This window comes from Procambarus clarkii, chromosome 15 (assembly GCF_040958095.1).
Source record: "Procambarus clarkii isolate CNS0578487 chromosome 15, FALCON_Pclarkii_2.0, whole genome shotgun sequence".
NCBI lineage: Eukaryota > Metazoa > Arthropoda > Malacostraca > Decapoda > Cambaridae > Procambarus > Procambarus clarkii.
The window spans coordinates 6,348,052-6,363,160 of NC_091164.1; the positions used below are offsets into that span (position 1 = coordinate 6,348,052).

The 15,109-nt window shown below is 48.2% G+C and overlaps 1 protein-coding gene across 1 annotated transcript in view; it reads right to left on the reverse strand.

Moving 5' to 3' along the window:
- The window catches only part of LOC138364887 (jmjC domain-containing protein 8-like), a gene marked incomplete at its 5' end in the record, with an annotated part of 35,337 nt that extends 28,360 nt beyond the window's left edge, over positions 1–6,977 (reverse strand). The window contains 2 exons of the mRNA XM_069324933.1: positions 2,474–2,639; positions 6,921–6,977. Coding sequence (XP_069181034.1) covers positions 2,474–2,639; positions 6,921–6,977 — 223 coding nt within the window. The remainder of the gene's footprint in view (positions 1–2,473; positions 2,640–6,920) is intronic.
- Positions 6,978–15,109: the final 8,132 nt, after the last annotated feature.

Below are 15,109 nucleotides of genomic sequence, written 5' to 3' on the forward strand. Positions count from 1 at the left end.
ATAAGTATAAAACGTCACATAAGGATGTGTTCGACCGGCAACAAATATAAAAACTACGTCGATCATACTCGTCGTGTAAATAATACAATTGTTTTACCACGATAATTCACTGCCATGCCGTTCTCCCAAATAAGCTCTTCGGCTATTAGAGAAAACGGAAATTTCATGGCGAACATTTGTAAACTATCCCCAAGTAGATCGGATTGAAATTGGAATTTATACAAATATTTATTCTCGTGACGCCCGCCAGTGTCACCCTTGCGGAACCCGAACAAAACTTAGTGACGCGCTCGTGCGCCACCGCAGGGCGAAAGTGTTAAGGATTTGCATCCAGTAAATCCTCCTCGAAGATTCTCCTTCATCTTTATATCTTCAAAGATATAGCTTCTTTGGAGAAAGTTCAATTCCGGGCAACAAAAATCATTCCTAAACTAAGTCAACTTTCATACCAAGAACAGTTAAGGGCCACAGGGCTGACAACACTGCAAACCAGACATGTAAGGGCAATCTCAACAAAACTTTTAAATTACTGAACAATTTGGAGGATATTGATCAAGACAATTTCTTCAATAGGTCAATTGTAACACTAACGAGTAATGATTTGAAGCTCAACAAGTCACAATGTAGGACTGGAAATCAGGAGATGCTTTTTCATCCACAGGGTTATAAGCCCATGGAACTGCCTACCCACCAAGCTGTAAATGCCAAAACTCTGTTGAACCTTTAAATCCAGCTTGAAGAAATCATCAGGTTCAATGAGGAACCTCTGACAAGTTGCTGGCTTCCTGTCTTCATCAAGGCCACTTGTGTGTTAATGGCTCTCAGGTAAATTCAGGTAAAACTCCTCTAACTGGTAGTCTCAGGGAATCCCCAATTCCCTCCTATACCAAGGGTGTTGGTTCATGACTTCCTATACCAAGGGTGTTGGTTCATGACTATCAGATCTGGACTGGCTTCTGCCTGAAGCAGAACAGTGGGGCTCCTAGGGCACCACCTGTTGGCAGTCATTTACACTAGGGAATTTGAGCCAGTTTTGAGTGAACCGTTCGTTTTGAATAAATAATTTGTCGAGTATTTGATGGTTTCGGCGCTTCTTTTGTATGAATTATGCAGTTGTATTTCTTTGCTTGCTTTCTTCATACTTTCTCAGTGTGGGTGATCGTAACAATCCTCCTGCTCTCTCTGCTTCTCTGAGGGGGGGGGGGGCCAGGTTCTGGCTCTAGTCCCCAGAATACCAAATAGGAGTCCAATGACTGATGTAATTCATTAGCTGGAAGCCACCTCAGCAAGATAGTTTCTGGGAACCACTGAGGCTCTACCAGAAAGAGGCATTTAATTACATTTAGTGCTGGTTTTCTCAATAGATTTTTAACTGTTCATCACACACAATGTAACCACAACATTGTTGCAATGTTACATCAAAGTAACAATAATAAAAATAATTTGGTAACGTCATGTGATTGCTTGATGTGTATACTAAGTTTTCCAAGAGAGAATGGAAGGGAGGGAGGGAGAGAGAATGGAAGGGAGGGAGGGAGAGAGAATGGAAGGAAGGGAGGGAGGGAGGGAGAGAGAATGGAAGGAAGGGAGGGAGGGAGGGAGAGAATGGAAGGAAGGGAGGAAGGGAGAGAGAATGGAAGGGAGGGAGGAAGGGAGAGAGAATGGAAGGGAGGGAGGGAGAGAGAATGGAAGGAAGGGAGGGAGGGAGAGAGAATGGAAGGAAGGGAGGGAGGGAGAGAGAATGGAAGGAAGGGAGGAAGGGAGAGAGAATGGAAGGAAGGGAGGGAGGGAGGGAGAAAATGGGAGTGTGGAAGGAGAGAGAGAGAATGGGATTGGGGGAAGGGAGAGAGAGAGAATGGGATTGGGGGGAGAGAGAGAGAATGGGATTGGGGGAAGGGGGAGAGAGAATGGGAGTGGGGACGGGAGACAGAGAGAATAGGAGTGGGGAAGGGGGAGAGAGAATGGGAGTGGGGAAGGGAGAGAGGGATAATGGGAGTGGGGAAGGAGGGAGAGAATGAGAGCGGGAAAGGGAAAGAGAATCCAAACCACACTTCAGAAAATTAAGAAATGGTGATTTTTAGTCTGTCCCGGACCATTATCAAGTCATGTAATGACTGGACACAACTTGATCGTGGTCTAATATGGACCAGAATGTTGTTGATGAGAGGGAAGAAGAATGGGAGGAAGAGAGGGAGTGATAGAGAATGGGAGAGAGGGAGAGAGAGTGGGAGGATGGGATGGAGAGAAAGTGGACGGGAGATAGACCCAGTCACCGCTGAGTACCCCCATATCTAGTGTTTCTTAAAATTTTAATCAAATAATTATAACATTTGGCAAGATTCTGAATACTATACAATAAATATTCAAATAATTCATTTTCCAATGAGTTAGGCTGGGACAAGAAAAAAAGGCAAGGCTGATTTTTTACATGACAATGCTAGCATAAAGATATAATACAATTTCTCATTCTCACCATTACCAAGAGTAGAAAGTAGCTGAGGATGAAGGTGGTGGTTGCAGTAATCTCTGAATGAAATGTCCCTCTTTGCGTAACTATAGCTGTTAGCTGAGCTCAGGCGTACTGTCAAATGCCCATAATTATTCAACAGGACGGAATGACGTGTACGTGACCTAAACACCTGTAAAATACATTCATGTTAAGGTTCAAATAAATGTTGCCCATCAATATATTAGGCTATGATATTACACATCCTTTGTCTACCTTGAAATTGATATTCAGTCACATTCAAAAACAAAGTTTAGCACAATGAGATGAAAACATATATACAAATTTTCCACTGAAGCACAATATCAATTTATGTGCATAATATGATATCCAAATAATTTAGAATAAATGTAAGTGATAATAAGGTATTGTAATAAGCAAGGCAAAAAAAGTGTCGAATGTAATTAAAAACCGTTTTCTGATGGGTCCTTGGTGGCTCCTTGAGCAAGCTACTTGGAAGGCTCCACCCAATTAAATCCATGTCAGGACCTTGTGGGTCATTGTAAGCCTACTGGGGACCATAGGCCAAAACCTAGCCCCCTCTATAGAGACACAATGAGCAGGGTATAATACTAAATCACCCTAACCAAGAAAAGACCATCAAAAAGATGGGTGAGCCAAAAGATACCTGGTTGATGGGGTTCTGGGAGTTCTTCTACTCCTCAAGCCTGGCCCGAGGCCAGGCTTGACTTGTGAGAGTTTGGTCCACTAGGCTGTTGCTTGGAGCGGCCCGCAGGCCCACATGCCCACCACAGCCCGGTTGGTCCGGCACTCCTTGGAGGAATAAATCTAGTTTCCTCTTGAAGATGTCCACGGTTGTTCCGGCAACATTTCTTATGCTTGCTGGGAGGACGTTGAACAACTGCGGACCTCTGATGTTTATAGTGTTCTCTGATTGTGCCTATGGCACCTCTGCTCTTCACTGGTTCTATTCTGCATTTTCTTCCATATCGTTCACTCCAGTACATTGTTATTTTACTGTGTAGATTTGGTACTTGGCCCTCCAGAATCTTCCAGGTGTATATTATTTGATATCTCTCTCGTCTTCTTTCTAGTGAGTACATTAGGAGAGCTTTGAGACGATCCCAATAATTTAGGTGCTTTATTGCGTCTATGTGTGCCGTATATGTTCTCTGTATTCCCTCTATTTCAGCAATCTCTCCTGCTCTGAAGGGGGAAGCGAGTACTGAGCAGTACTCAAGACGGGACAACACAAGTGACTTGAAGAGTACAACCATTGTGATGGGATCCCTGGATTTGAAAGTTCTCGTAATCCATCCTATCATTTTTCTGGCTGTCGCAATATTTGCTTGGTTATGCTCCTTAAACGTTAAGTCATCAGACATTATTATTCCCAAATCCTTTACATACACAAGCTACAATTAGCAAGGTAAACAAAGTATAGAAAATGAAACATTGAACTCCTAAGACGAATGAAACACCCAGCCAAGAAGCGGTTAATGTGTTTGTTCACTTAGGCAAAACCTTGGGACTGCATACCTCCTTCTTCAATCTGCTAGCCATGACCCATCAAACAAGGGAGGGGGTCGAAGGAGAGGGGGTCCAAGGAGACACCAAGAACCCACCAGAATGAGGCATTTCATTACAATCAACACAAGTTTACTGGGAGGGCTCCATGCTGCCTCTTTGAGCTATGTCACCATAGAGAACAAAACAAAAGGGGCACTCACCAGGGGTTACCTGGTGAGGGTGGAGGAAAGCTGTAAAAAGTAACCCCCCCAAGGAAAGGGGGAGTTAGCAAAAAATTAACCTCCACAAAAATCACACAAACCCAGTGCAGACCAAGAACATTCACTAAGGAATGAGCCACCAGCACTTTCTTGGACCTTCAAAACCTCCGAGACCGAATAATCGTCAAAAAACACATTCGAAAAATCCACAAAACCACAAACTTACAAACATCCTGGGCAGGTTAAACATGATGACATTATAGACAACTTGAGACACACAGGCTCTGGAACAAGGAACCCGATATACCGGACCCACAAACAGAGCATCTCCCTGTGCACCACTAAGGGCTGGAGGTACGGTAATGTCAAACCGCAACAACCGAACACATGATGTTCGGTTGTTGCTCCCAGCCAAATAGACCAAGCATCAATTACCAAAAGACCCCTCCAGAGACTAGCTGTCTCATTCTTAGTCAGAAGGAAAGGAGAGGGCAGAAAATGAAGAAAACAACCCCCAGGACTAAAACAACAAACTCCTGATTCCAGAGGACTGTGAAGCTCCCAACCTGGCAACCGAAGGTGAGGGGCCAACATAAACATAAACAAAGATTAAGAAACAATCTCTGACACAAGAGGCAACAAAACACAGAGGAGAGAAGAGAAAACCAAAATGACTTGGGAGGAGCATGAGTAGATCAGGAGTGAAAAAATACCTGAGACAACTTGTAATTACCTAAGTACAGTTACAGGTTGGGTGCTACTCTTATGACCACACATACACCAGTATGATCATACTGTGGCTGGCGTATAATGAGCTCATACTGTACAGTGGTACCTCGGAATGCGAGTGTCCCTGTATGCGAGTTTTTCGGAAGACGAGCAGGATTTACTCCAAAAATATGTCTCGGAAGGCGAGGGTTACCTCGGGACGCGAGTTTGTTGATACGTGTACAGGCCGACTGGCGCGTGGTGGCATGGCGATCGCGCCTCAGTTTACCAGTGTCTCGTGTCCAGTGACTATCCCACCTGAATTCTTCACAAGGATTTACAGTTTTTTATCGGTTTTTTGGCCATTTGAGCATAAAAGTTGTCATTATATATCTTGCCATGGGTCTCAAGAAAGCCATTGGTAAGGTTCAACCTAAGAAAATAGCTGTGAGTAGAGGCAGTAGAGGATGTCCCTTCTTGATTAAGAAAATGTGTGAAGTATGGGAAGAACTGCAAAGTTTGGTTGAAAAAACTCACCCAGATAAAGCTGTAGCAGGCCGTTGCATTGACCTTTTAAATGATAATGTGATGTCTTACTACAGACAAGTGTTAAAATGTAGGGAAAAACAAGTGTCATTAGACAAATTCTTAGTAAAACAAGCAAGTCCTAGTGGCATGCAGGCAAAATGTGCCAGTGTGCATACCAGTGAAGTCCTCACTGCCTGATGTGATAATGGAAGGGGACTCCCCTTCCAAACAGTAACTCCTCTCTTCCTCCCACCTCCTCACCATCTTCCATATGCCTACAGCATTCAACAGCAAGGTAAGTAATAACTTGAACATAGTTTTGTAGGTTTATTTAGATGAATTAGGTATAAAAATTTAGTTTGATGTGGGGTTTTTGGGGTAGTCAGGAACGGATTAATTCATTTCCCTTTATTTCTTATGGGGAAATTAGCTTCGGAATGCGAGTTTTCGGAATACGAGGCGTCTCCAGGAACCAATTAAACTCTTAAACTGAGGTATGCCTGTATGTATGCCTGTATGTATGTATGTATGTATGTATGTATGTATGTATGTATATATATATATATATATATATATATATATATATATTATATATATATATATATATATATATATATATGTAGCCAGAACGCACTTCTCAGCCTACTATGCAAGGCCCGATTTGCCTAATAAGCCAAGTTTTTATGAATTAATTGTTCTTCGACTACCTAACCTACCTAATCTAACCTAACCTAACTTTTTCGGCCACCTAACCCAACCTAACCTATAAAGATAGGTTAGGTTAGGTAGGGTTGGTTAGGTTTGGTCATATATCTACGTTAATTTTAACTCCAATAAAAAAAATTACCTCATACATAATGAAATGGGTAGCTTTATCATTTCATAAGAAAAAAATTAGAGAAAATATATTAATTCATGAAAACTTGGCTTATTAGGCAAATCGGGCCTTGCATAGTAGGCTGAGAAGTGCGTTCTGGCTACTAGGTACGACATACATACATACATACATACATACATACATACATACATACATACATACATACATACATACATACATACATACATACATACATACATACATATATATATATATATATATATATATATATTATATATATATATATATATATATATATATATATATATATATATATATATATATATATATATATATATATATATATATATATATATATATATATATATATATATATATATATATATATATATATATATATATATATATATATATATATATATATATATATATATATATATATATATATATATATATATATAGGCTTTGCCCCATATAGTGTGTTCAAGTGAGGATACACTATACTAAAATACAGAACAAATACACAAACAAATCCCAAATGGAATGAACTAAATTGGTTGGAGGTTTTCCAAGGAGTTAACTCCTTTTGTTAACTAATTGGAAATGCCCCATGGAGCCCTCTCAGAAATTACAATGCAATAATTCTCACCTGATTATGTGATGACTTCTTGATAACCACAGGTTCACTGTATGCATATCTTTGTAAAAGAGAAAAATAATCAAATTAGCTGCAACTTTATACACTGCTCAATTCATTCCAAGTGTAATGCAATTTTTTTTATTGTATTACAGTATTATTGACCTTTAAATCCCCATACTGCAAAGTATGGGGATTTATTTACATTATATGACATAATCTGTCATATAATGTAAAAAGGAATAGAAGGAAAAGTGAGAATATGAGGTTGGTGTATCTTACTTTACATATAACTGCATATAACCAACTTTCTCTAGTTAGCAGCATACAAGATATATGTACTGTACATATATAGTATAAAAAACCAGCGTTGAATGTAATGAAACGCGATTTTCTGGGTGAGACCCGGCAGTATGGGGTATTTTGGCGGTCCTTTCTTTTCCTGTCCCTTCTTAGGTGGTTACTCTTGTTAGCTTGGTTTCCTCTCGGCTTGGTTTTCTGGTGGGGGTTGGGGGCCGTCGTCTTGCCACATACTGCACCGTTAGTCAGCTGTCTTGTGCGTCGTTTCACCTCCGGCCTGTTCGTGCGCCGCTTGCACCATCCTGGTCTCTGGTCAGCGTGCTCTGTCTTCTCCTCGGTTGGTAGTGCTCCTTCGGTTCCGGTGTGTTTTTTCGTCGGCTCTTTCCTTTTGGCCTTTGCCTCTGGGGGTCGAGTCGCTGAGTTTTCTTGCTCCTTCGGTTTTAGCGTTTTGGTTGTTCGGTGGCAGCAGTCTCCATCTTTTCTGGCGTGGGGTGGGGTTGCTGCGTTCTGGAGGGGTCCAGGGTTTGTTGGTGCTTCGTTGGTCGGGCCGGGGTGTGTCGTTTTTTGGTGTTCAGTGGCGGCCCTCCACTGTTTGCGTGCCACGGCGTTTGGGTCCGGAGCGCGTTTTGCGTTGATCCGGTTCTGTTCTTCCCGGTTCGCGGGTGATAGTGTCCCGGGTGGTCAGCCGTGTTCTTGCGGCTAAGCTGCCTGTGTTCTTCCCTCATGCCTGTGGCGTTCGTGGCTTCGCTGCTCTCGCTGCCGTCTGGGCGACGTGGCCTCGCGGTCTTTCGGGCATGGATTTTTGGTGTTCGTGCAAGGGCCTTGCTGCTCGTTGTTCTCGTGTTGTTCCCAGGACTTTTCGGGGCTGTGGTGCCTTGGGTTGGCGTTTGCTGCCGGTTGTCTTGCCTCCTTGGGGGGTGCGTGGTGTCCGCCTCCCGGTTCTGTCCCTTTGACCTTCCTCTGTGGGTAGTTAGCTCCGAGGAGCCGACGGGGCTCCCCCCAGAAAACCAGCGTTGAATGTAATGAAACGCCATTTTCTGGGTGAGACCCGGAGGCTCCCCGGCAACCCTCCCTCCCTCCGGTCGGCGGTTTTTCGCGTGTTTTGACATCCAGCCTCAGAACTGATGGGTGGATAGCCGGCGTGGGAGGTCTGGGGCTCCCCCTTCCCCCTCCCGGGGAGGGGGGAGCTGCGCAGACAGCGGCGCGGTGACGTATGACGTCATACTAGTTTCCTTGTTTTCTGTTGAGTTCTATCCACTAGTTCGGCTTTAGGTAGCAATTTTCACCAGAATAGGGGTTTGTTTTGGAATGCTTACCTTTCTGAATGCTTGACCCGGTCGATGGCAGACATAGAATGCTTCCAACCACACGGGGGTTTCTATAGGCCATTACTCCCCTTGCCTCTCTGAGGGGGCCAGGTTCTGGCCGTGGTCCCCGGTAGGCCCTAGAATTCCATACACATGACTGATGCCAAAGTCTGACATTAGCATATCAGCCGGTAAAGCTCCGGGGAGCCGACGGGGCTCCCCCCAGAAAACCAGAGTTGAATGTAATGAAACGCCATTTTCTGGGTGAGTCCCGGAGGCTCCCCGGAGCTATCCCAGGCTGATATGCTAATGTCAGACTTTGGCATCAGTCATGTGTATGGAGTTCTAAGGCCTACCGGGGACCACGGCCAGAACCGGGCCCCCTCAGAGAGGCAAGGGGAGCAATGGCCTATAGAAGCCCCCGTGTGATTGGAAGCATTCTGTCTGCCATCGATCGGAACAGGCACCCAGAAAGGTAAGCGCCTCAAAACAAACCCCTATTCTGGTTAAAATTGCTACCAAAAGCCGAACTAGTGGATAGAACTCCCCAACAGAAAACAAGCAAACTAGTGTGACGTCACACGCCGCCGCGCTGCTGTCTGTGCAGCTCCCCCCTCCCCGGGAGGGGGGAAGAGGGAGCCCAAGACCCTCCACACAGGCTACCCACACCTCAGTTCTTGAGGCTGGATGTAAAAAATGTGAAAAAAACGCCGACCTGAGGGATGGAGGGATGGAGGGATGGAGGGATGCCGGGGAGCCTCCGGGACTCACCAAGAAAATGGCGGTTCATTACATTCAACCCTGGTTTTCTGGGGGGAGCCCCGTCGGCTCCCTGGAGCTAACTACCCACAGACGGAAAAAGAGGGACTTACCCGGGAGGCGGTCGTCGCTCACTCCTCAACTCGAAGCTGAGACAACTGGCTGCAACCGCCGACCCAAAGCAACACAGGCCCGACGAGGCCCAGGGACATTCACAAGGTAACGGGCAGCCAGGACCCTGTTCGACCGCCAAAATCCCCACGCCTGAATATCAGACCAAGACATATTCCCAAAGACGGCAGCAAGAGTTGCGAACTTACGAACGTCATGGGCACGGGGATAGACCGCAGGCTGGCTGGACTTAATAACCCTGTGGACGACCTGGGAGACCCGAACCCGCGAACAGGGAAGAAGGGAAACCGGATCAACCCACAGCGTGTCCCTGGACACAGAAGCCGTGGCGCGCAAATAATGGCGAAGCGCCACAACCAGATACAAAACATGATGCACCCCCGGCCTGACCAACCAAGCATCAACCACCCACGAACCCCTCCGGAACGCATCAGTCTCCTTCGTCAGAAAAGAAGGAGACGGCTGCAAGCGAACAAAACAATCACCACGACCAAAAGAGCAGAAACCCCTGCGCCGGAGGAGAGCATGAAGCTCCCCTACCCGACCCCCAGAGAGGCCAAAGCCAACAAGAAAAGTGCCTTGGAAAAACAATCCTGGACTGAAGGGGGCCCACAACGAAACGAGGAGACGAAGGGAAAGCGAGCACTGTGTCCAAAGACCAGGACTGCTCAGGCCGGGCACGAGCAAGCCGGAGGTGAAACAATGCACGAGATAGCTTGCAAAACGGTGCAGACGTATCATCGATACCGAAGGCAAGCTGAAGCGGCTCCGCCAGCGCCCCACGATATGAGGCGACAGTTTTTTTTTTATTATTATTATTTTCTACCACAGACGTGGCCACACATTTACAATGCTAACCAGCATATGTACATTTTCTTCTGTCCTCCATGGACAGGGTTAGAGAAATGTTAAACATATAGTTCAAGGGTTTATTGAACACTCAACCACAGAAGGTGATTCGGTGCTTTTAAAATGCTAAAATGCCCTACATAAAGTGTTTGATGTGTCTTTTATACATAGTGTCATTAATGTACATTCACAAAGGTGAAATGTAATTCTGATCAGCTTCCATATATACTTTATACCCATACATATACATACACACACACATATACATACATATATACACACACATGCATTCACATACATTTGTCTCATTTACTCTGACAGGGTGAGATAGCTGATAAAGAAACTAGTGTGCAATTAAGCACTTAATCACTGAAGGTGATGAAGGTGCTTTTACAAGCTCAGGTTATATAGTTACATCATATATACATTGTATAATTGATATATTACATGGTCAATCTTGGATACAAGTCCAATATATCATCAAGTGTTCCAGTACTCATATAATAATTATAGAGTTCAGCATACCTTAGACCAGGAGGGCGCAAGTCAGTCAGTATGGGACATTCTACAATATAATGTTCAAGAGAGAGCATGTTTTCTCTTTCACAAAGTTCACACATTGTGTACTCGACATTTATGTTTTGAGAAAGCTGCCAGATACGTCTATATCCCAGGCGTATTCTGGCCACTATAACATCACATTGCCGGGTTCTTGTTCTATTAGTCCCATATGTGAATGTCTCCTCACGATATCTATCATAATATTTAATGCTACAACTTTCAGGTCTTTGTGAATTTGTTAGGTCGGTGAGATTTTCATTAGATATTTGTTTAAGTATTCTCTTTGTCACTGCTAATGAAACACCCATACCAATTCCTACCACTGGTTTTCTGCAGGCTGTCTTAGCAAGCATATCAACAGTGTCATGCCTTGAGATGCCAACATGTGATGGTATCCATAGGAATTTAATCTCAAATCTGTTTTCTTTAGCAGCTAAAACATTCATTCGAATATCACTGACTATTTTAGGCATAAGATGAATGACGGTCCCGAAACAACCACGAGAGGAAGGACAAGACCACCTGAACAGACAAGGAACTAACACGACGAAGACACAAAAAAACAGGACCGCCAGGACACTTCATACTGCCGCCAAGAAGAAGCCCTCAGGTGGGACACCAACAAGGAGGCCACCTGATCACCATAGAGATGATGCTAAACTCAAGTCAAAAACCCATACGCGAAGACTCGAGGAGAAGATCGAACCAGCCACGTGACGTACCGGCCCGATCTGCTGAAAGAGGTGGAGCTGCGGGAAAACCCTTGGGTTTGGACACCGAACAACCAGCGCCTGAAACCAAGGCTGGGCCGGCCACCAAGGGGCCAGAAGGACAACTCTCCCCTGGTAAGTCTCTAAGCGAGTCAGGACCTGGAGCAACAGCCGAACTGGAGGAAAGCGGTACAGGAACCCCCACCTCGACCAGTCTACCCGAAAGGCATCGACCCCGACAGCCTCGCAATCGGGAAGGGCGCCGCATACACAGGAAGACGCCGCGATCACGCCGACGCGAAGAGGTCCACCTCGGGCGCCCGAACGTCTGGCAAAGCCAACGGAAGGACTCGTCGTCGACCGTCCACTCCGTGGAGAGGGAACGAAGCAAGACAGGGCGTTGGCCAAGACGTTGGACAATCCCTGTACGTGAACCGCCAGGAGAGCCAAACCCCGAGAACTCAGCAGACAAGTCACCTGAAGCGACCAACCCCAAAGAGACAAGGACCGCATCGAACCCCCGCTGTTCAGGCAATGAACCACCGGAGAGCAGTCCAAATGGAGCCGAATCGTCGATCTGCGGGCCACCCGAATCCTCCCAAGAGCGAACCACACTGTCGCGAACTCCCACACCGTGCTGTGAGCTCGACGGAAGGACGGATCCCAACGCCCCTGGCCGGCCTGGTGAGCACTGGTCACAAAACCCCAGCCGAGAGACGACGCATCCGTGTACACATCGAGCGAGGGCTCGGGTAGGCGCCAAGGCATTAACCCCGAAAACCCGAAGAGGAAGCCGGTAACGCAGCAACCGACGCAAGGCCCCTGGGGGTCGAACTCAGCGATTGCGAGAGAGGCGGAAGGGGGACCCCGAAGGAACCAGAACAGCTGACGAAGCCAAACCCAACCCAGCGGGTAGACCACCATTGCGAAGTTCAGGCTCCCTACAGCCCCTCGAGCAACCGCTGGGTGACTCGAGGGGCCCATCAGAAACAGACAAAGGTGGGACCGCAGCCGCAGGAGAGACTCCAGAGGGAGACAAGGAGGCGGTTCGAGTCCCAATCGAGACCCAGCCAAGTCCGAACCTGAGAGGGAACCAGATGGAACTTCCTCCAGTTCACCAAGAACCCGAACTCGGCGAGCTGGGAAAGAACCAAATCCCTGGCTAGCAAGCAAGCTGACCGGCTGGGAGCCCAAACCAGCCAGTCGTCGAGGTAGGCCAACACCCGAACACCTAGGAGACGCAAACGAGCCACCACAACCCGTGTAAGGCGCGTGAACACGCGAGGTGCCAGGTTCAACCCGAACGGGAGACAACGAAAGCGGAAACTCGGACGCCCCACAACAAAACCGAGCCAGTCCCTGAACCACGGATGAATCGGGACATGCCAATAAGCGTCCCGGAGGTCCAGGGACACCATCCAAGCGCCCGGCTCCAAGAGGAGCCGAACCTGAGACAGCGTAGTCATCCGAAAGGAGGGGCAATGAATCCAGGGGTTCAGACGGCACAAGTCCAGAATGAACCGCAGGTCCGCGCAGTCCCGTTTCGGAACCGGAAACAGACGGGAAACCCATCTGAGGGACGACGTCGTTTCGACGACGCTCAAGCGTATCCACTCCAAGACGACTCGACAGAGCGCAGGGGAAGAAACCTGCCCTGCCAGCCCCGACCCCCCAAAGGGGGGAGGGGCCACCCAACGCCACCGCAGGCCGCCAGACACGACCCGAAAGGCCCACGAATCGTGGGACCAGGCGCAGGCAAACAGCGCAAGCCGCCCCCCCATTGCACCGTCAATGGGGCAAACCGCGAAAGGGCCAGCGACCCTTACGAGACCCAGAACCCAGCACAGAGCGAACACCGCGCCGACCAGACGAGGGAGGGTCCGGAGTAGGAGCCAAACCCGAACCTAACATCAGAGGCCTACCACGACAAGAGGAACCCGAGCCCTGGCACGACCCTTCCGGAAGACCCACCCCGTGACCCCCGGAAAACCAGCAAGTCCGACATCGGACAACAAGCTGCCGACGCAGCCTGAATAAACTGCGCCACGGCCGACTCCTCAACAGAAGAGGACAAAAAGGTGAAGAACGCATAAGAGCCAGAGCCCAAGCAGATTCCACGGAGGAACCCAGCATCGTCTGCCAACACGCGAGACGGGAAGCATAAAACAGGGAAACCGTATTCCGCAAAATCGGCGTGAACAGCTTCAACAAGGCAGCCGAGGACAAGGTGCCGACCCCGGGATGGACCCAAGCGACCTCACATCCTCCACGAGCCAATCCGAGGACAGCTCCAGGAGGGAAAAGAACCGCAAGGCCGAAGCCAAAAGGCCCCGGGCGCGCATTGCAAGTCCTCCGCAATGAGCGCCGCCGAAAGGGTGGGAACCTGCACATGGAGCTGAATAACACCTACATCGCGGGAAGGGCAGGGGCAAACAAGCACTCATTCAGGTACTCAAGATTGCCCCCCAGGAAAACCTGAAGTACCGTGGAAGCTTCCCCACTCCAATGTGCGGGAACGACAGAAGGAATGCCAGGAATCCAAAACAAACAAGGGCAGTCCACTAGCCAGGAAGACTCCGGAACCTCGTAACGGAGCCAGAAAGGGAACGAAGTCCCAAACCTGATCTCGGACGGATCCATTTCCGAGGCATAATCCGGGTCACGCAGGAGGTAAGCTGCAAAGGCCGCCCGCACCACACCAGGTTGGATGCGATAAGCCGAAAACCTCCAGAAAGATGGAACCGACGTACCCGGGGGAACACGGAACCGAACCCGGGGAGGGGCCGACACCAAATCCAACTCGTACGCAGAAGGGGGAAAAGAAAACCCCACTCCTTGTAACAATAAGCCCCGCTTAGAGGGAAGAAAAACCAGGCGGGGTCCAGCAGGGCCCAAGGCCCCAAGTCAGCCACTCCCCAGCCTCGAGGTCCTTCACCATAGGATCCGAGGCAGAGTCCTCTCTCCAAGCCCCGACCCCACAAGAAAAGGACGGAACAGCCGGAAAAGCTGGAGGAAGAGGGGCCCACTGGTCAGACTCAGAAGCTTCGGCCGGGAGACAAGACTCGAATGCCTCTGCCGCCCCCCCGGAAGGGGCACCCCCGAAGCTGCCCGAGTCTCGAGATCAAGTAACCCCTGCTCCGACCTCGAAACCCTCAGACACTTTGGCCGGAAGCAGGGGGGGGGGGGGGACCAGATCGAACAGAAGGGGAAGGACGAGGAGGTGCGGACTGAACCAGGATTGAAGCGACTCCCACCCCCAAGTCCGGGTCTCAAAAAGCAAAGCGGGGCAGCCCCGGGCATCCGGGTGAGCAACCAACCGAGCGCGTTGCAACAGACGAAACCTAGATTGCAACGCACGCGCCGCCTGTACCCGAAGAGAATCATCAGAGGATTGGGTAAATTGAGTCACAAGCAAGCAGCAACACTCACAGGACTCAGGGTCGAAAGTATCACCGACTCAACAGGCAGCGTGGCAGAGGCAAAAACAATGAGGGTCACCCTGAGACAAGGGACCGAGCAACCCTCAAACTCGCACACAGCGAGCGGGGACTCCGGGGTCACATTCATCGGACCCACGTGCCCC